Source organism: Chaetodon trifascialis, chromosome 15 (genome assembly GCF_039877785.1).
Source record: "Chaetodon trifascialis isolate fChaTrf1 chromosome 15, fChaTrf1.hap1, whole genome shotgun sequence".
NCBI lineage: Eukaryota > Metazoa > Chordata > Actinopteri > Chaetodontiformes > Chaetodontidae > Chaetodon > Chaetodon trifascialis.
Genome location: NC_092070.1, coordinates 7892168 through 7914663, shown reverse-complemented (window position 1 = coordinate 7914663; position 22496 = coordinate 7892168). Strand labels below are relative to the sequence as shown.

The 22496-nt window shown below is 44.4% G+C and overlaps 3 protein-coding genes across 3 annotated transcripts; all 3 read left to right on the top strand.

Moving 5' to 3' along the window:
• The first annotated feature begins 2364 nt into the window (after positions 1-2364).
• Positions 2365-4705, top strand: mfsd6l (major facilitator superfamily domain containing 6-like). Its single transcript, XM_070981654.1, has one exon. The coding sequence runs from the start codon at positions 2415-2417 to the stop codon at positions 4143-4145; it is 1731 nt and encodes a 576-aa protein (XP_070837755.1). The 5' UTR covers positions 2365-2414; the 3' UTR covers positions 4146-4705.
• A 1591-nt stretch (positions 4706-6296) lies between these two features.
• On the top strand, positions 6297-14073 carry LOC139343812 (bMERB domain-containing protein 1). The gene is made up of 6 exons (XM_070981623.1): positions 6297-6554; positions 9186-9306; positions 11249-11322; positions 12025-12133; positions 12849-12919; positions 13068-14073. The coding sequence occupies exons 1-6, from the start codon at positions 6476-6478 to the stop codon at positions 13184-13186; spliced, it is 573 nt and encodes a 190-aa protein (XP_070837724.1). The 5' UTR covers positions 6297-6475; the 3' UTR covers positions 13187-14073.
• Positions 14074-19520: 5447 nt separating this feature from the next.
• On the top strand, positions 19521-21623 carry LOC139343470 (microfibril-associated glycoprotein 4-like). Its single transcript, XM_070981147.1, has 6 exons — positions 19521-19571; positions 19715-19864; positions 20175-20213; positions 20333-20429; positions 20546-20713; positions 21225-21623. Exons 1-6 carry the CDS (start codon positions 19566-19568, stop codon positions 21476-21478), a joined length of 714 nt encoding a protein of 237 aa, XP_070837248.1. The 5' UTR covers positions 19521-19565; the 3' UTR covers positions 21479-21623.
• Positions 21624-22496: the final 873 nt, after the last annotated feature.

Genomic DNA, 22496 nt, shown 5'->3' with positions numbered 1-22496 from the left:
ATGATGAGATGATTCTGTACATTTACAAAACACTTAAAATGTCCTCGCATCTGTCTCCAACTACATTACAGTGTTACAAACCATGTATTAAATCTTTATATGCTGCTTAGTAATGTTTTTCTATCGAATTCTATTTAACAAAACCTTTTTTATTGTAATGTTAAGCCCTTAAAAAAATACTTTTTATGATAGTATCTATTGAGAATACAATTTTAATTGGGTCTTTCAGTTTCATGCTACTTAATAGTTCTACTTCACTACAGGTCAGGGAGACATATTGCACTTTTTAATATATATATATATTTGCTAAAATTATCTCCACCATGACGGCACTAAATCCTGTTTAGGTGCTAATGCATCAGTTAGAATATTCCATTAACATACTGTACATCTTGCTGATAATATTTCTGTACTTCTACTAAAGTAAAACATCTCACTTATTCATCCAGTCATGCATCTGCTGCGTCATATAAGCCTGTTTTGAAAATTTATTGTGACGCGTTATCTTTATTTGAATAGAATGCAGGGCAGGGCATTTATGGATTTACTAAATTCATTATAATGTCAGATTTACTATTACAGATTCTCAGGTTGAAACGAGGTGACAAATATAAGCATCACAGCTTTGACATGTGACATGACGGGTGGAATTTAAAAATGTAGTAAATAAACTTTAAAACTATAAGCTGATTATGTTTCTCCTGTGAGAAATAACTTTAATCTTTTATTTGTATTCATACCACATCTAACTTTTGTTGATCTGTGCTGTTACAGAATCGTATTTTTTGATCAAGCCAGACCAGTTCAACTTTTTTTTTACTTAAGACTTTAAGGAATTTCACCTGTGGCGCACGGAGGCCTCCGCGCCGTCAGGGGGCGCTGCGGGGACCGAATTTACTCTCAGGTGTAAACTTGGAGACAGCTGAATGAACTCATCGTCCAGATGGCAACAGGTGTTCCGAACACACAGGAGATCAAATTGTGGATTTGATGCAGGACTTCGAGGTGAAAAATGATGGACAGAAAGGTTTAAAGGCGTTTATGCGGCAGAAGTGAAAAGGTAAATGTTTAATGTCTTTTTTTTCTGTCGTATCTTCCAAACTTGACGTGACGTGGACTATCCTGGATATCCTGCAGCGACAGGTGCATCCAGTCTGACAGGTGATTCCGACCGGCATATTCCTGCTCTTAAGTCTTGTTTTTATTAAGAATAACACCCTCGCCTTATGGCCATTTTAAAACTAGAATATTTCTTCATAGTTTCCACATTTATGCCATTCAGCTAAGACATTCCTCTAACCTGTGCAGACGCCTTCATATAAAGCCAGACTCTTTATTCTTAGAGGGTTTACAAGGAAATAAATGAAGATAGGCTCTAAACTCTTCTATTGAATGCACCATAAATTGAAGAAAATGATGCAAGGTGTCCGAATGAGTCCAACAAGACGGAATCTAAAGGACCGGAAGCCTGAATCACTTTGACACGTGTGCGTTTATCTGATTTGATTTTACCACCACAGCAGCTGTACTGTGTGTGTGCTGTATATAGAAATGTGGAAGAAGTGTTCAGATGCTTTACTAAGTAAAAGTCCTGCATATTTAATCTTACCTTGAAGTATTCAAGTATTCGCAGCAAAGTGTACTTTAAGTAAAAGTTTTTAGATGACTGTTACTGCATTAATGTGTATGCTGCATTTCAAATGTTCAGGTTTGAGCTCATTTTAACGACTTTATATCGTGTTGGGTAGTTTAATCGACAGCCATCATGTTCTATGAGATCATCACATGTTGGTAGTGTCGCTGTCCCGTGAAAACCACGTATCTCTTATGACGAGCTCAGGAAAAACAGCCTGTTTTCAGTTTGTTAGGACGCATTTTTCAGCTAATCCAAGAAGGTTTTTAAATAGTTTATTTAGCATAAGAAGTTATAAAGCAACACTTAATCCTTCAGTATATCAGATAAAGTAAAAAAAAAATCTTACCACCAAATCTACCAAATATGGAGATATGTGGTTTTCACTGGATGTGAAGCGTATGAAAAAAATCTAATCTGAAAGTGCTTTGTAACTAAAGCTGTCAGACAAATGTAATGGAGTAAAGAAACAAACAAACATATTTTTCTCTTAAATGTGCCTTGAAAGTACCTCCTTGTGAGGAGTATCTTTGTTTGTTTTTTTGACATTTCACACACTATGATAAAACAATCATAGCTCTTGTTAAGAACATTGCAACTACAAACAGAAATGAAATGCAGAGATCTTCTAAAGAGGTTGCCAAATAAGATGCATTTAAGGAAAAAGAAGTAGTAATTATCCTGCTGTGCTGTGTTTATTTCATTATTTCCCCATCTGTCCCACCAGGTGCTCCATGTGAAACCTGTCAGGAGAGACCGTGAGCTGCCCGGGAGGACCATCATGAAACGGAACAAGCAGATTAACGTGAAGCGTGCCCTCGCTCTGGCCGGCACCTTTAACCTCCTGTACTGCTGTGCCAGAGCCTGCCTGCTCCCCTTCCTCACCCTGTACTTCAGACAGCTGGGTCTGACGCCTGCCATGACAGGCATCGTCATGGGAACCAAGCACCTCATAACGCTGGTCTGGAGCCCCGTGGCGAGCCTGCTCTCCAAACACTACAACAAGAGGCGAGCGGTGATAAACTGCTCTCTTGTGGGTTCGGCTGCAGTCGCTCTGGTTCTGCTGCTCATCCCGCCGACAGATGTGCACACACAGACCAGCACCTGCAACATGTCTGATCTGAGCAGCGCTCCAACCCAAAGTCTGGATGGTAACTGGGTCGTGAGTGGCGTCACAGCTCTTGCTCCCCAGTCTGGTGCCTCTTTTCCTGCACAGACACCCCCTGATACTCAGCCCCCTGCCTCTGTTGTGACGAGCAGAACTCATCATGATGACGATAAATCCCATCCTCAGCACCAGAATGCCGACTCTGCAGCAGCTCCAGTGAGAAACAAGAGGTCCAACTTCAAATCCGGCTCAGGAGAACAGCGGAGAGAAAAGGCGACAGAGGAGGAGAAGATGGAGGGCTATTTTGACTTTCTGGGCAGCTTGAAGGTGATGGACACTCAGCACCAGCTTTTCTTCTTGATACTCATCACAGTGTCGGTGTGGGAGTCTGCGTCAGCCCCTCTGGAGTGGACAGCAGATGATGGCCTGTATGAGTATCTAGACTATGCGGATGCCTCGGACCGCTACACCAGCACCGGGGTCTGGGGTTTACTGGGAGCGGCGTTTGGGGTTGGAGGAGCGGGGTTGCTGGTCAGCCAGCTGAGATGTCTCATAGCTGATCAAACACCCAGGAGTGCCGTGCATTTCTACTGCTACGCTGGTGTGGCAGCTCTGGCCTTGCCTTTGGCCACCCACCTCCCTCTGTACCTGAACAAGAAGCGGGACAGAGCCAACGGGCTCCTCAAAGCCATGCAGCTGGTGCGCGGCTCCCCCCGCGCTCTGCTCTGCGCGGTCACCACCCTGCTGGTCGGGGTAGCCGGCTCGGCCGTGGATAACTTCCTCCTGTGGCAGATGCAGGATCACGGGAGCAGCGAGCTGCACATGGGGCTGTCTCTAGCCCTCGCTCTGCTCTCACAGGCCGCCTTCCCCCTGCTGACTGGCCGAGTGTCCAAGCTCCTCAGCCCAGGACGGGTGCTCGTTGTTGGAGCTGCGAGTCTCGGGTTGCAGTGCTTCTATTACTCCTTCCTCTGGGGGCCATGGGCTGTGCTGCCTGCTCAGGTGTTGAGCTGTTTCAGCAGTGGAGCCCTCTGGTGGGCCGTGAAGGTCCAGTGTGAGGATGTGGCCACGGTGGGGGCTGAGAGGAGTGTGAGGAGGATCTACAGCGCACTTTCTCTATACCTGGGGAGCGGGTTGGGGAGCTTTGCTGGAGGGTTTGCTGTCCAGAGGTTTGGACTGATGTGGATGTTCAGAGGAGCGGCAGTGGGTCTGATGCTGTGGTGTGTGTGTCTGCCTCTGCTCCAGTGGAAAGCCCCTCGCCAACGCAGGATTAACTACTCTCGCCTTTTGGCGGCTGACGCGAGTGAGGCCAGTGACTCTGAGTCTGAGCAGGAGAGAGACTGGCTTGATAAAGCAATGGAAGACGACAGAGGCAGGAAGAACCACGGACGGAGGATAAACCACTGAGCTCCACAGTGTGTGTAGAAGGGACTTACCTTCACAAAATCAAATCAGAGAATAATTTCCATCAGTATGGAAATAAGACAGGTCATTCCCCACCAGGTTTGCGCTCTCAGTTACGGGCACGTCACTCTTTGTTATCATGTAGCGTAGCCCTCAGTGGGATTGTGATTTCTCACCCCGTCAGGTTTCATTCAAATCTAAGTGTCGACTTGTAACTCGCATTGCTACACTTTTCCATCAGAGTTTATCACTATGCATCCAGTCTATCTCACCATTTCATCAGTCTGCCATTTAAGTGTCAGCCGTACTGATGGAATTCATCTCTGGACCACCTGAGCTGTTACAAATGTGCATTTGCATAAGCAATCTTTGTTTTTTAATAAAGCAAACGAGGTAGCAGGATCATGGCTGAGCAGAAGAAGGACTCCACCTGGCAGCTTCATTATGGGCATCATGACAACAGAAACACTGAGGCCTCTTATGAAGAGCGTAAACACAAGATGTGTGCACAGGGTGAGGCTGAACTGGACCGGCAGCCTGTTGCACCACACCCGGCGTGTTGATCTGCCGCTGAAGTCACCACAGACTGCTGCCAGTCGCTGTGTTTTCGCCTCTGGACTCTGAACTGTGTGAACTGATGAAGTGATGAAACCTGTGATCAGCCCTGAGCTGTGTGCATTGAACAGGTCGGCACATTCAAATTGAGTTGTTGGACTCTTGTGTTCTGCAGGTGTGACATTTAGAGGACGTCCTTGTTCACTTCCGAGTAACAAAGTGTTTGTCCAGCGAGTTTGCTCAACACACCTCATGTCAAACAGTCTGTTTTGACCTGTGAGGAAACATCTTTAGTCTGCACTTCAGACACACTTTCCCCTCCAACAGGTCACATTAGTACTGATACAAAAGACTTCCTGATGTCATTTTCTTTTGTCCAGAAAGGTTCTGTGTGTCTGTGTTTTCTCTTCAAGTCTTCTACCTGTTGCAGATCTGAGTACTGTGAAGAGTAAACTAATCATGCCAACAGCTCAAACATTAGATCCTCTTGAGTATTTGTTATAAATAGATATTCATTATGCTTCATATGCACCCAGCAGCCAGAATAAACATTTGCTTTAGATCCAAATCATGCAGTTCTAAACAAATACCTTCATGATACATGGATACGCTTGTGGCAGGCGTGTTAACAGCCTGGCTGTATGTTTGCACACAGCTGAGGAATGCATGGATGAATAGATGTGGCCGTCACTGGGTGTGGGACACGGCTAACCTCAGCACAGTGGCAGCTCCCTGCATGCAGACGTATCCACTCCCTGAGCATCTGGCAGGGCCCTCAAGGGCCGCCCTGCATGAAATCGAGTCATGCCCAGTATGTGCCTCACAGCTGAGCTCAATCAGGCATGATGGAATAATCCACGATGAAAGACAGCTCGACGCTCCTGTGGAGAGCGCGGCTGCGGTGGTTAGAGCGCAGCAGACCATTGAAAAGGCAGATGTCTGCGATTTAAGTCCTTTTTGTCTTTTATTGTTTGTTAAAAAGCATATAAGGGTGGCAGAGCTTATTTTAAAAGGAGTTTCTGATTTTCATGTTCAGCTTTCTGTTTTGAGTCTCTGTAAAGAAATTACAGGGTGATTTACAGACAGACTGGAGAATTATTTAGAAGCATTTCACAAGTCTTTCAGATGCTGCTTTGATTGGATTCATTGATCCTCTTTGGGAAACATTCAGTTGTGAGTAGTCAGCTTCTCTCTCTCTTCAGTGGTGGAATGTAATCAAGTACTTTTACTCGACTGTATTCCAGGTACTCTCCATTCTATGCCACGTTATGCTTCTGCTCCACTACATCTCAGAGGCAAATATTAAATTTGTTCATTCACTCATTTCCCGACAGATCATAATATTTTACGCCATGAAAACCATGTATCTCCAACTTTGGTGATTTGGAATATTTCTGATACCCTGAAGGAGGAAGCTTTCCTTTATGTGTTGAGAATGATGATGGTCTTATAGCAGATGCATTGCTGTAGGTCAAACTACACAACAGTATATACAGTAGTTAAAATCTTGAACAACTAAAGCAGTAAAATGCAACACAGGCGCTGTGGCTGCGTGTCATAGTACGGGTCTGACAGCAGGGGGCGCGTGGCAGCAGAGATGAGCTCCATCAGCTCCTCCGTGCAGACACCACAGGAGGACTCTGCTCCGCATCTGTTACGCACCCGCACCGTCGCGACACAGCTGCATGGACTCAGTGCGTACCTTTAACATTTATGTACAGGCTGCACAAACGTTTCTGTCGCACAGTGTCTGAAAAGAGCAGCATTGTTTGAAGAATATGGACAAAGAGGGAAAATCCTCTAACCAGTACGGCGCTTTGGAGAAGACGCATGTGGACGCAGAGACGGAGAAATCAAGTGAGTTTTGAGAAGCGTCCTCTGCACACGTTTTGCGTTTTAATGTGATTGGATGCATGCTTGGATAGTGTTGTTATGTGAAGTGATCAGCAAAGAAGAGGAGTCACATTGCATCAACTTTCAGCAGAGGATTAAGCCTTAGGTCCCTGAACATCTTCACAGTGTGAGGTTATCTAGGGTCAATGGGGGACATATAGGCTTACGCAGGTTATGTCAGTGTGTTTGTGCCATATTTTTGTCCCAGAGTTTTTCCTGCATTTTCCAAATAGCCTGTAACTGCTTGTCAATTAAAAACCAACAGAAAATTGTGATGTCACAGTTTCTTCACATCCAAGGTGATGTCATCAGATCGCTTGTTTTGTCCAACCAATAGTCCAAAATAATACAAATATTCATTTTCCTGCCACATAAGACACAGACAAAGCAGCTTGTACTCGTACTCTGGGGAAACTGGATCTGGAGTGTTTGGCATGTTTGCTTGAAATATGACTGAAACCTCAAAATCATTGCAAATTGTTTTTCTGACAATCAGTAAATTGGCTAATTGACTGTGATTTCAAAGAATTGTTCCATCTGGAATGTCAGTGCACAGCAGCAGCTCAGCTCAACATGCAAGAATGAAGTTTGTCTGGGGCATAAGATTCAACATATATGCAGAATTAAGATCTCATGAATAAATGAAAATGAATTTATTTTTTGGTTTGTTTGGGTTTATGTCTTTTGTTTGTTTATTTGTTTGAGGATATACCTATTTTTCCTATAATTTAAAGCAGATGATATCGTTATTTCCAGGAAAAATTCCTTGAAAACTGTTTAATGGAGACTGAATCTTTTATCTTTAGCTTGGTTGTGAGATTGTTGCTTAAGACTCAGTTCTTGGATCTCTGTTGTTCCCACAAGCTTTTTCTTGTCCTGCTGCAATCATCATCATCATCATCATCATCATCATCATCATCATCACCATGTGCACAAGGTTTTATTACAAGAACACACACAGGCACACATTCATTATATTTTATTGCTTTCTACATGAACAGTTGGCTCGAAGAGTGCCTTAAGGGTGCGATAGTGTCACCACAGCTGTATTCTATTCAAATGATATGCAGGCTATAAGAAATAAAAATGACACACAGCCTGTAAACAATAGATTTCTATCTACACAGACCTTCAGTATAACACGTACAATGAAAGGTGACGGTGTGAAATGACAAGCTTAGAAAAACTTTGACACTGTCTGAGTGCTTGGAGCAAAATAATCCAAACAGCAGTAACACATGCCGCCTATTTCAAGACTGAAACACCCGCTGATAAGTAAAGTGTGTGCATGCATGTGTGATACACATGCAGATGAGTAAAGCTGTGGAATCAGCAGACCGTTGAGACGTTGAGTATTTGTGCAGCCGCGATGTCCCCCATGATTCAGTGTGGGTGATTGTAATGTCTTTTCACACAGGGTCAGGTAATTAAAAGCTGATCCAAGCTGTGCTGGATGACTCATCGCCCCTGGTGAGGAGTAGGAGGCTGCGGGGGGTAGGGGCGGGGGCAATGCAGCTATTCACTGAAGCTTAGAGAATTGCAGGCGGGGGGTAACAACATAGCTGTGATCAGATCATAGCAGGATACTGAACTGATCAGGGGCAGTCTTAAGATTAGAGCTGAACAAGAACTGTTGCAGGTTTGACTTTTTAATTCAGAATTTCATGAGCTTTTGGTGTTTGCTCATTTAAAACGTATATAACGAACAAGGTAGAAAGTTAGTTATAGAGCTTCAGTGGTGCTGAACTGAAAACTGAAAACTTTTTGTTTTCTTTGAACAGAGCCAGGCCAGCTGTCCCCCTCTGGAAAGACTGGAAGTCTTCGTGCTAAGCTAAGCTAAGCAGCTGCTGGCTGTAGCTTCATGTTTAGTGTGGAGACATGAGAGTGGACTCAACTGTCTCATCAAACTCACACTTGACAACACTTAAAATAATGGTGTGCAGTCAGTGTTGACTAACGTGCATTTTATCTGGAAACTGCGATCTTCTCTGTAGGATCAAATAGAGCACTTCACTGGTCTCAGACCAAGACTGCACAGAGCCCCTGTGGACGCTGCAGGTGGACACAACACAGCTTTTTCACAGTCAACATTTAACTTGTAATTCCAGCAAAAACACGGGTGGAACAAGTGTCATTAATGATGGTCCAGATCCTTTAAGTGTCGTTGTAAATGAAGCCAGTGAGCCAGCACGCACAGCACCACAGCCTGTGTCACTAATAAGGTTATTAGTTACACCAGTGCCTTCCCTGCAGTTTACCCTCAAAATAACTGCTGCGACGGTTCATTATAGACACAGACACATTTAATTTGGTGACTTTCCCTCTCACACGCCAACTCCAGATCTTCATGAAGACTGTTCGTTTCACCTGAAATCACTTAGATGTTCATGTAGTGTCTACCACCCACCACGTCTTTCTTTGAAGTGTTCACAATGGTCATATGTTTAATGGATTGTTGTTCATATAAGGTGCTTCATTTTGCTGCTTTTGTCATTTCTTTGAGTCAAACACAATCAAAACAAAAGCATATCTATAAAAAAAAAAAATCCACTGTCAGACTCAAATAAAGGTGTTTTGGTCTCACCTGTCTTTCAGCGGAGGACGTTGTTTCGATGGCTGACTCTACAATTACAATCGAGGACATTGAAGGAGAGCTGTGCAAAATTGAGCGGATAAGAGACATCCTCGTACGGAGAGAGTCAGAGCTGAGATACATGTAAGACACAACTTCTATTGTCATCGCTGCAAGCCGCATTTAGGTTTTTTAAAACGAATGAATAGTGACATGCAGCCATGGCCTGATGGCATTGGACCCAAGAGGATAATGCTTCTATCATGTGACGTTCCACTGCTTGGTCAACCGTACCCTCACATACAGTAAAGCTCAGCTATAGAGGCATCTTAAAACACCAAGATACTTCTAACAGCCCCTCAGGTGGAAGAGATGATGCACTGTGACTGTCAGCCACCAACACTGGGAGCAGCCATGTGCATGATGGCAAAAAATGTGTGAGGAAAACAGCTACTTAAGGTCTACCAGCACACACACGCACACCCAACCTTTTTCTTTTTTTCAGATCTCAAAAGATGCCCTTTTCTCCTCTCTCTCTCTCTCTCATCCTCGCTTTTAATTATTTCGCTCCTTTTCTGTCAAGACCTTCCTCATTATTTTGACACATGCGGCTGGAGGTGGGGGAGCGGGGGGCTAACAGCGACCAGCACTGCATAATGTGGCCGTATGATCAGGCAGAGAGATGGAGAATAGCGACTTTCGCTGCGCGCGGCGTCAAAATGAGCCACCTGATAAGTGTTGTGGCTCATGAGATCAGTTCCACATTGTGTTGTCACTTAAATCCACATTCACCCACATCCAGAGGGTGTAAAATGATGCACAAACCCACCCCCAATAATAAACTGTTTGCCTTCTTGTCTCCACGGGCCTGTGTGTGTTGATGAGATGAAACAATCGGCTCAGCTGTACACATTAAATGAAACAGATATAACATCAATTGCTGAGCTTTAGAGGTGCTGGTAGGTGGATTTTCTTTCCTTTGAACAGCATGTGCTAAGCTAAGCTAACCAGCTGCTGGCAGTATCATATAGCATATTTCCCCACATATCCAACCTTTCTTGTTAGTATTTAACATTTATGTGCTCCACCGTTTTAATAACATCTTCCAGGATTGAGTCAGTCAGTCTCTCAGTCCCAAACAGAGATGCAAATTTCAGTGCATGTCTCTTCAGAATGGGAAACTCCTCAGTTTAACGTGTTTTCAAGCTGGAAAAGAGATTGGTCTTTTTCATCGCTCCAAGCACAAACTGACACAGGCACACTGGCTTGCCTTTTACTTAAAAAGACAGTACTTTGTCCATTTCTCTCCACATTTAGTTTTGTTTTCTTGACGGCCACCATGGTGCATTGACATGACATCAACATAACTGCTCTGCATGTGTTGTGTTCAGGGACCACCTAGAAGGACATATTGGTCTATATTTTATGTTATTTTTATTTTATTGCGGAAAAAGCAATCGCTGACTAGAGATTTTTGTATTTCTGCGTTGCTTTCACATATGTTGTATTTTTTGTAATTGCTTGGGGTCCAGATATTCCCCACCCATGATTATGGTTAACTGTGACATAAACAAACACATGTTGAATAAGCACTGCTGAGTGGCAGTGAGTCATCCTGAAATATGTATACTGCTGAAGTTCGCTGAAGTGAAAGCCATTTTTTAAACCAACAGCTCAGAGTAGCTATTTCCATCGGAGTCATTTTCTTCTTTTTGTCATCACTGTGACAGCAGCCCACAGACAAACACTCATGTGATTGGCCCCTGATGCTTTGAAATCCACATCACAGTCAGACGGTGAAATGAGATCTGATATATTCAGGTGTGATTCATTCACAGAAGGCAGTGTTATTCCAGCTCATAAACGCATGGACTTCACTCTCATCTGCAAACAAAATCTGCGTCCAGCCCAGCGTTTGATAAGCTCGTACAATTTCACACTGATGCTTGGATGGAAAGTTAGGAAGGAAATTACTTGGCTAATATGATAGAAAACCCATTCCCATGTTTTTAAGGAGGGAAAACAAGTTATTTCAGTCAATGTGTTCTTCAACTAAGCTGATTTGTTGGGTTTGATTTTCGCTCAGGATGGACGACATCCAGCTCTGCAAAGAAATCACCCGGCTGAAGACGGAGCTGCAGAAACTTGTCTCAATTCCAGGTAAGTTGAAAAGCAGTTACTGCTTTAGCTGCTGCATTTAGTTCCACTTCCCCTCATTCACTTCCCCCCAGTATTACTTAATAGCATAGTTGTACACATGGACAACACAGGGAAAGTGGACGGTGGAGTATAGAATAGACTTGTACTCCCTTGTAGTCAGTCGCCAAGGTGGATCGCCAGTCAGTTATGTGTGCAGCACTTGAAAAAAATGCTAAGCATGAGCATGTAAACCACTGATCTCAGAGCTGATTGAATGGCCCCGTCACCCTGCCAGAAGAAAGAAAGAAAAGTGACTCTTTAACACTGATCCTTAACAAATCTCACAGGCTAAACTGAGAACTTGGTAAACTTAATACCTCCAGCAGGTATGTGAGTGTGTTAGCGTGCTGACGTTAGCATTTAGCTGTGTGGAGCTGCAGCCCTGCAGAGATGGGAGCATGTCTGTAGCCTCATGGTCTGGTCCAATGTTGAGTGCAGTTAATGAGTGTTAAATGGAATTTCTGGCTATATACACATCAATAAAGACACTGAGACACAGCTGTGCTTTGAAACATCAGTGCAGCTAATATTAACTTAAATATCTGACAAAACAACTTACAGCATGTATGACTTAAGTAATGACTGTTTTACACTCAGTTTATCGTTTTAACACTTAGTGCCAGCTGGATATCATGTAAGGCTTGTCATGTGACTGTTGAACAGACAAGGATAAGTCCAAGGAGGACAGAGAAGAAGAGCTGCTGCAGCAGATCAACAAGCTGGTGGAGACCAGAGACTTCCTCGTGGACGATGTGGAGTTTGAAAGGCTGAGGTGAGTCACTGACAAGAACTTTGACTTCGTGCTGCTCAGCTCACACAGAGGCACAGCCGATATCACAGCGCAGTCCGTTTACCAGGCAGTGGGTTTCTGGGAGGTTTTCATTAAGGCAGTTCTGAAGGTTTGGATCTTCAGATTGTGGTGATTTAACTTTGTGAAGATGAAACTTTACGATTAGCTCTTAGCATATTAATCAGTCTGAAAATTTTCTCAAAACAATTCAGTTCAATACCTCTGCCATGTGACAACAAGTGATGGAAGAACAATACCCGTTCCTAAAAAGAACTCTGACATTTATTATTTGCACGATTGATCCATAAAAGGTATTCCCTGATCCCCACAGCTCGTTCTTATAAAGCCTTGTCTCTTTGTAGGTTGTTTGTGGTGTTAAATTTGCTCTCACCACTGATAAGCAGGCAAGTTTTTGATGCAGCACAATATCTACGAGTGACATTTTGATTGGTCTCAGAAAGATTGCAGGGATGTGAGAGGTCATCTTCCTTCATTATTCAGTGAGTGTGTGACACGATGGATCGAAGAGAAGATTGTGTGTAGACGCAGAAGATTAAAATCCTCTCCCGAGGACGTGTCAGTCCAGCCCATAGCCTTGGTTTCCTTTAAATACGGTCTGGTGACATTTAACGAGATGTGCAAAATCTCAGAACCACATACTTGACAAATAAAGAACAGGGAAATTTTCTCTCCACAGGGAAAGAGAGGAAGACAGAGAAATGGCTGCCTTCTTGCAGTCCAAATTTCCCAAGGCATTGGCTGCAAAAGGTGAGTCTAACCGTGACGCTGCTTTTCCTGGTAGTTCAGTTGTAAACCAAATATGTCTGAATGAACAGTCCTTTTAGCTGCCTTAGGTGAAGATGCAGAGTGCGAACATGCTGTGCTGAATAAGAGTTAACTGTCACATCTCAATCAGGTGCTCTGCAAGATCAAACGGTGGCATCCAAATCCCAGCAGACGTCAGCGCCATTCATCACCAAAACTGGACTCACACTTCTGAAAGACTGCTGCGGCTTCACCTGCACCATCATGTAACACTGTCCAGGTGAACACAGAGGGTACTGCCTGCCTCTACGTGTGTGTGCGTGTGCGTGTGTGTGTGTGTGTGTGTGTGTGTGTGTGTGTGTGTGTGTGTGTGTGTGTGTGTGTGTGTGTGTGTGTGTGTGTGTGTGCATATGTGAGCCTCCTCAGTGCTTTCATGTGTGTACTGTATGTCTGCCCTATTAAGAAAGATTACCTGCATTCATCTTCTAATGCTCATATGCATAATGGAAGAAATGTGTATTATAATATGTTCTGTGGTTTGCTGCTGTGAAATGTTTACATGTCTTGCAGCGAGGAAGCTGACTGGCTTATAGATATAATGATGGTTTCTGTCCAATTAGTGTAATTAGATATTATTATGGCTGCTCTGCCTCTCTGTTTGTGATGTATTAGACACTGTAAGCGTAGACGTCCCTGAGGGAACAAATTACACTTCTAATCTGCCTTTGCTACTTGCTGTAGCAGAACTGTATAATAATATCATTATTATCGATTGTTTGGTCTATAAAATGATCAGTTAACAGTAGCTGTACAGCGGAGAAGAGATGCAGTGTACTGAGGTAATGTAAGATGACAGCCTTGTATTTTCTTATAGTTTTCAGCTGCAGACAAAGTTGAACAAATGTGATCCAGATACACACAGAAGCGTCTTCTACTACATGAATGTTCACAACTCGAACCAAAGTCTTTGTCTGAACCAGATGTAATCAGTCATTAAGTAACATGCCTCACACTCAGTGTTTTGTAAAAAAAAAAAAAAAAAAAGGAATTTCACATATATGGTCGAAAAAATAAAGTGTATATAATCTTTTTGTGTGACTATGACTGTAGAACTTATCATTTTTGCAATGGTGCTGTAATAAAGTCTTTGAATTCCCTTCCTTTTTCAGGGTGTGGAGCAGTTTTGTCTTATCCATTAGATGCATATGGTGGGTCATGGAGAGCTGCTCTTCTGTCAGTGGGACATATTAGAATCACAGTCAGTTCAACAGGTGTTGAATATAACCATGGGCTATCTTCACAATTTTGCATGAAATATTAATTTGAGGGGCTGCACGGTGGCGCAGCAGGTAGTGCGCGTGCCTCACAGCAAGAAGGTGGCAGGTTCGATTCCCAGGTCGGGCCTTTCTGTGTGAAGTTTGCATGTTCTTCCCGTGCATGCGTGGGTTCTCTCCGGGCACTCCGGCGTCCTCCCACAGACCGAAAACATGCTCATTAGGTTAATTGGTGACTCTAAATTGCCCCTAGGTGTGAGTGTGAGTGCCCTGCGATCGGCTGGCGACCGGTCCAGGGTGTTCCCTGCCTCTCGCCTGCTGAGAGCCGAGATAGGCTCCGGCCCCCCCGCGACCACGAAAGGGATAAGCGGCACAGAAAATGGATGGATGGATGGATATTAATTTGAATTAGTGAAGATTTGTACTGTTAATTTGTCATTTAACACATTTTTAACTACCTGTTTATCTGGCTGTCATCATTGCACACTGGTATTCTGCCTTTGATACAGTTACTTTACTGTCACTTTCACTTAGGCAGATCTGATGCTCTTTTCACTTGACCTGTTGTCCTCTCTCCTGTGGCTCTGGCCACCCAACGCCTCCACATTGTTCCACTGGACTGAGTTGATGGTCGGGGGCAGACAGCTGACATGATTCTTGGTAAGCTGAGGAAACGTCAACCTAGTGTACGCCTGGCTGTCTTCATCTGAGATGTCACATTGTAAGTGTGACTCCATCACTGATTCTGCATCAAACCCAAAATTAACTACAGCATATGTTACACGTGTCCTTGTCTCCAAGCTTCTCCCCACAATGTGAGTGTGTAAGCACATTTAGGAGTGAAACACATCCACACAACACTACAGGGCTCAGAAACGTCCTGAGTGGGTAAAATATCCTAGCAGAGCACATTAGAGTGCTTGATGATAATGTCCAGGTGGGATTATGTCCTCCAGAGTGTGGCTGCAACCAGCTGGTGTCCCCACCAAGACAGCAAATACAGCAGCATGACAGTCACGCACGCTGTGCAGTTTGCAGGTTGGACACTTATGTCTTCGCTCCTCCACATTTATGGTGACAGTGTGTCAGCACAGCCTGTCCTTTATAACACTCAGATGTCTCTGAATTGTGTGTGTGTGTGTGTGTGTGTGTGTGTGTGTGTGTGTGTGTGTGTGTGTGTGTGTGTGTGTGTGTGTGTGTGTGTGTGTGTGTGTGTGTGTGTGTGTGTGTGTGTGTGCAGGGTGGACATGAATCCTCACTTGTCATAGCTGCTCTCAGTCACCATATTAGCTGAGATGTCCTCCAGCACTATACACTGTATTTACTGAAATATTCTTAAGTTAAATTAAGGTACTATTAAGGAATAAAAGCTCTATGGACCGGATGTTGGTTTGTTTTTGGGTTTTTTTTTGGAAGTGCAGGCCATGGTCTCCAAACACTGATCTCCTTAATTCTTCAGGAAATTCTCCAAGAATTTATCCAGAAACAAGAGGATGCCAGGACTTAAAGGTGGACCCACTCAAAAGACCATCCTGCTACAACACTGCCATGACAACAGGATCAGATGATGCGTGTGTGTGTGTGTGTGTGTGTGTGTGTGTGTGTGTGTGTGTGTGTGTGTGTGTGTGTGTGTGTGTGTGTGTGTGTGTGTGTGTGTGTGTTGCCCTGAGGTCATTCACCCAGCGGCTGCAGGGACAGACAGCAGATGAACATTGTGGAACGATGACAAACACGTGCAGCGTCACTGAGCTCATGTTTGACTTTTTCCCCTTTAACGTGATTTTTAACGGTCGTCACATGAACGCAGCACGAGTGCAGATATTTATAAAGCTCCAGCAGCAAACTGGAAACCTTTCAACCATCATGCTCTCTCTGAGAGTCTCATGTGCCCGTTCATATCACTCATGTCTGACATTCAAAAAGAAGCTCCAGCCATCTTATCTTAGCTTAGCTTACCAACTTTATTTGGCCAGGACCAGAATGAGACCAGATGTTCATTTTGAGCTGATACCTGCAGTGCAGCAGGGTCACATGACCTGAGCTGTAAACATGTGACCTGTGCCACAGACTGCGTGAACCAATCAGGACTCAGAGTTTTGTGTTTCCTACTGTCAGCAATAACAACCAGAGAGACAAAACAGGAAGTGGTGGAAGAAGTACTCAGATTTACTTCAGCTGAAGTACTAGTAATAGTACAGTGTAAAAACACGCTGTTACAGGTAAAGTCCTGCAATCAAAGTGCAGAAGTACTAACATCAAGGTATATTTTAAATTACCAATTCTGTATGCAGAATGGCCCCTTATTATTGAATTCATGTGTTCATCACTTTACCGTTGCAGATGGTACTTCATTTTACTTACTTTGTGTACTGCTGGGGAGTTTAATCCATAATCTAACAGAATTGATTAGCTGATTATGTTTGAGTCAGTAATCTAAAACTGTGAAGTAACTAAATGCAGTATTTCCTTCTGAGGTTTGGAGTAGACATAGAAAGTAGCAGAAACTACTTGGACTGTCCCACAGGAACAAAGACTTAAACTGGCTGCAGCATGTCAGACTGAATAAATACTGTGTCTTGGTAAAACTCGTCCTCAGCTGTGGGTCACTGCTGCTCTCACTCACTCATTTTCACTCCGTCTACATGTGAGGTCTTGTTTCAGTGTTCAGCACACCTTTAGTTTCTGCACACGTGTGTGCGTCACACTCCTGTTCATGTGTGTGACTGAAATGTTTGTTCAGAGACACGAACATGAAGAATGTTCTGGAACATGTTTCCAATCAGAGTGAATAAAGTATGAAATACTGCAACTCAACAAACGTCTCTGACCGATGTTTGCTTGAGCTCAACTCCCAGCTGTGTGTCACCGTACGCAGTACTAATACACAACACTGTGGACTGTGTGTGTGTGTGTGTGTGTGTGTGTGTGTGTGTGTGTGTGTGTGTGTGTGTGTGTGTGTGTGTGTGTGTGTGTGCAAACACACCCATATTTGTCTTTAACCAACAGAGTGGGGACACATAGTCTGAAGGTTTTAGACTCTGAGGTTTGGTTTTAGCGTCCTGACAGGGACAGAAGGGGACATATGTCTCTGTATCTGTCTGCAGTCTCATGTCCTACGTTGATCCATCAGCCTCATGTTTTTTGTGCACATTTATGTGTGCAGAAAGACGTTTGATGACGATGATGATGATGATGATGATGATGATGATGATGATGATGATGATGATGATGATGATGATGATGATTGGCGAAATTTGAAGCTGCCCTGCACCCTGATGTCCTTCCAGGTACCCACACTCACCTGCACTCCTCCGGTTTGTTGTGTCATGAACTCACCTTTCGTGCCCTCTCAACTGTGACGGCCGCGATTGCGGACGTCGTCTCAGGAACGCCAAGACGGAATTTCTTCCATTTGGCACAAAAGTTGACCTGGACTCAAAGATGAAGTGATCAGATTTTGGTGGTCAAAGGTCACTGTGCACGCACCAGTTCTGCACTGATACACATTCATAGTACTTCAGTACTACAAACTGCTGCTCATGCGGCTGTAGTTTGCACCAAACCTGGAAGCTGCATGTTGATTCTTCATCCAGCGAAAATCTTCTTGTTTGGTCTGATCTGAGGTCAGTTTGTTATTGTGCTCTTCTGTGAATTCAACCACCCACGTCACCCGTTTTCTGTCCACCGTCTGTCACCTTCAGTGATCGATGGCTCACCCACAAACGTCAGCTGTCCTCCAGAACTGAACGGATCCTTTGTTTTTGTCTGATGAAGAGACAAGTCGCACATCAAACAGTCCAACATCAACTTGGCTGAGTTTTAATCTCCAGCTTTGATTAAAGGCATTAAGTCAAACACACTCTGATCATCCGTGTTTACCTTTCAAAGACCTCATCTGGTTCCTGTTCCTCCTCACAGTGAATGCGTTCATTGTTCCATCTGTGAACTGTGCTCAAACACTGTTTGTAGGTTAGAAGATGAGAAAAGTGAGCAATGATTGGATCAAATGTCAAAGTGTCCCTGGTTGTCCAGCTGCAGCATCATGGGTCTCCTGAGATGTCCTCGAGTCTTAACGTCTGTGAGTGAACCACTCGGCGTTCTGCTGATTCTCCTGTCCGTCGCTGAGTTTTAGACGTTTGCATTAACACAAACATCAATGTGATTTTGAGCTTTTCTGACTTCTGGAACAGAACCTGGAGGTTCTGGGTTCACTTCAGCTCTGTTACTGAGTGAAGCTGTCACTGCTCACTGGGTCCATCATGGTCACCAGGACCTGCTCGGTGTGTTTCGGTTTATCTGGATGAAGCCTGAGCAGGATCTGTTGATGTTCGCTGAGTCCTGCAGGACAGTCACCTCTTTGGTAAAGCTGAGAAATGTCAGCTTCGTGCATTAGAGGCGTCTCTCCTGGGATTCATCTTAAGGCAGTGTCCAGATGGACCCTGCCAACGTGGTCACGGACCGGCCTGCTCCTTCCACCTGCAGGGACCCTCAACCTTTTCTGGGTTTCTAAAGCTTCAGCCCGGTGGCCGTCTCTGCCTTCACCCCCTGATCATCCCTGTCCAGTGTCCTGCAGCAGAGATAGTGAAAGTTAAAGTGAATTGAAGTCACTTCTCACACTTCTGCTCCTTTTTCCATCTTCTGTCTGTGGAGCCGCTGGAGTTCAGTATGACACACAGAAACCGTATGAAGCTCCACTGTCCCCTGTCCTCCTGGTGTCCTAAATTCACATCATACCACAGACACACTGGCAGACAAAAGATTTCATTGAACGTTGGAGTGACAGATAAACACTGAGATAAGATCATTGGCTGTATCAACAAATTATTATAAAACTATTGTGTTGACGTTAGACTGTTGGTTTTGAACTAAGTACTCACTTCTTTTAATTGGGTATTTTTTTGATATGTCTCTAAAGGTCCGCCTGGTGTGACATCAGCAGGCTGTATATATGTAGTGAAGACACAAAGTCTCTTCAGTTCGACCTGCAGGTGAGTTCAGACAGGTAAGCATCCAACCAGCAGACATTACACCTGCCTGATAGCTGTGTGTGATATGAGCACCTTTGGTCATTTCTTTTGCTCAAACTGACTGAATTAGAACACTCTCTGTGACATCGCAGGAATGCTTCAGGTGTGTTTGTGCTGATTGAAGACACATTTCCTTTTGACTTCATGATGATTTTCATGTTAAATCCACATTAATTTAAGGACTTGCAGTTCGCCGTCACTCCCTTCGTGCTGAGCTTCGTGTGTTTTCGTGACGATCTGCTTCACGAGACTTTGCTGACCGAACTGTTTTTCCATCAATTCTTCTTGTGTTTCAGAGCACCAGGATCCACATCAGCGATTAAATAACCTCTCAGCACAAATCTGACCATGGAGGTACGTTTTTTTTGACGGAGCTCAGATTAAACCGTGCTATGAGCAGCTGGCTCATAGCTGGGTGCTACAGGGACATCTCATCAGGATCATTACTGTCAGTTAGCATCACCTTTTCTGTGTCTCACTTCAAACCTCTGTTCCAGCTGCTACCAGTCCTCTTCATCCTGCTGGCTCCACTGTTGACCAGCTGCAACAAGCTTCCAGTGGACTGCAGTGACATCCAAAAAGAAGACAAGAGCCGACGCAGCGGGGTGTACACCATCTATCCCCTCGGAGAGCGTTCTGCTGGCCAGGTACACCTCACCTTCCCTGGCCTTTACGCTGGAATCCAACCAGAAGGTGTCTTTGCAGTGGCTGCCATACAAGCAGAGAATGAAAGATCTTAGATGTTAGTGTCTGACCATTTTCTGTACCCGAGCCGTCCCTCAGACAGAAATAGACAGAAACAGACAGTATGGACACCCACCAGCGAATAGGCAGCATAGAACATCCAGCAGAGGAGACATATGATGCTCACAGTCCGCTCAGCCTCATCAGCACAAACCTGCTTCACACATTTCAACTGCTGCTGTGTTACTGATGCAGGACTGTGTTTGTGTGTAGGTGTACTGCAACATGCAGTCAGAGGGAGGAAGCTGGACGGTGAGTGTGTTCACTGAACTCCATCCAGCCACAGCACAGTGGTTTCCAACACGAGCCCACCTGCCAGAATGAATCAAGTACTGGTAAAACCTCACATATGCTGTGTGTTGTCCCCTCAGGTGATCCAGAGGAGGATGGACGGCTCAGTCAACTTCTACAGGCCATGGAATCAGTACAAGATGGGCTTTGGTAACGCTGCTGGAGAGTACTGGCTGGGTGAGAGCTGAAACCGAACAGTCAGGACTTCATGAAGATTAGATTTCCTCCTGAACTTAAACGTCACTGTTTTAATGAATTATCTGTGACTGTGTGTGCATGTGTGTGTGACGCAGGTCTTGACAATCTCAACTACCTGACACGCAACCGAAAATACGAGCTCCTGGTGGACATGGAGGACTTTAAGGGGGCGAAGACGTTCGCTCACTACTCCTCATTCTCCGTTGACTCAGAGTGTAACGGATACATGCTGCATGTGTCTGGATTCATGGGCGGAGAAGCAGGTCAGTCAGCAGACTTTGGTCTGTGCAGCATCAGTCAGCCATTTCTTTCCTCCACTCATCAAAGATGGCGGCTCCAGCAGGAGCATGTGTGGACAGATTTGGGTTAAGATGTTGGCAGTGGTGGGATGTGAACCCATGAAAAGACTTAATCCAGAGCCTTAGACCAGTCAGCCAGACCTCCTGATGTCAGGCCTCCAGGCCCGTTAGCTGCCGTCAGCCTCTTTTCATGGTTCCTGCAGCACTGAGCTAAAACTTAACTCTACATTCATGGAGTCTTGAATTTTAAATGAGGGAGAAGTAAATGTGATTTTAAGGTTTTCAACAAGACAAGTGAACTCTTTTGTGGGAAAAACACATCAGCCATAAATAAAGTAGTGTTTGAATTTCATTCAGACTAAACGCTGACCAGTGCTGAGGACCAGCCTGCTGCGAGGTGTCTGGACCAGAACTGCTGTCACGCAGGCTGCGAAAAGTTCAGCTGATGTTTTATTGGTTCATGTTGTCTCTGTAGGAAACTGCATGGAGTATCACAATGGACAGAAGTTCTCCACCTTTGACAAAGACCTGGACAACTGGTCTAATAACTGTGCCAGAAAGTTCTTGGGGGCGTTCTGGTACAAAGACTGTCACTGCACAAACCCCAACGGGGTTTATCGCTGGGGGGCTGACAAGACCCTCTTTGCTGTTGGGGTGGAGTGGTCCAAGTGGAAGAATCACGACTACTCCCTGAAGGCTATCAGCATGATGATCCGTCCTGTCCTGTAGGTCTCCAGGACCGACGTCCAGCAGAAGATCAGCTGATCTCTCTCATGATTTCTTTCTCTTTCCTTCATGTAACCTCACAAAGGGCTCATCTTCCTGAAACTAGCAAACCAGCTCATGTCTGTCTTTTGTCTTTCCATCTGCTGGGCTGCTGCTTGGTTTGGCCAGACAGAACGTCTCTGAGGCTTCGCTCACTTCTGTCCTCACACCCTTCAGTCTGCAGTAAACACACACTCAGCTCTAAAGTCCAGTTTCAACACAGCGTTTGGTGGAGGCTCCAACCTGAATGTCAATCATGATCTGCTGCACGTGACAATAAATGAGAAGCTGAGCAGAAAGCTGTGATGTGATGTCCTCACTTTGTCTGCCAGGTCTTTGCTTTATTAAACACATTATTATTATTATTATTATTATTATTATTATTATTATTATTATTATTATTATTATTATTATTATGGTCCTGTGCAGCAGGAAGTGGACAGCTGGGACAGAGTGTTCCACCATCAGTCTTCAATGTTTTATTAACTCATCAAAACGCAGTCACTCTAAGTCTCAGGCGTACGGCTCATCATATGACAGAGCTGAGCTCCGATTGGACGGACAGCTGGAGAGTCCAAAATGGAGGAAGCCAAGACAAGATATCCCTTTATTAGTCCCACTGTGGGGACATTTCCAGTATTACAGCAGCAAAGTGGATAGCAAACATAGAGGGCATCAGTAAAAAGGACATTAAATATCAAACCCAAACAATGTAAACAAGGATATTGCACATTGGATGATAGCACTCCTGACTGGAGCATTGATATTGCACATACAAGTAAAAATACACCTGATTGAAAGATAGACATTCACCTGAACTAAATATTTTCACAGTGCAAGTGAACACAGTGGGTGTGTCCTATAGTGCAGTCATATTGAAAGTCTTGTGTGTGTGTGGTCTACTGGGAGCTCTGCTTGTTGTAAAGTCTGACCTCTGCAGGAAGGAAGGACCTGCGATAGCGTTCCTTCACACACTTTGGGT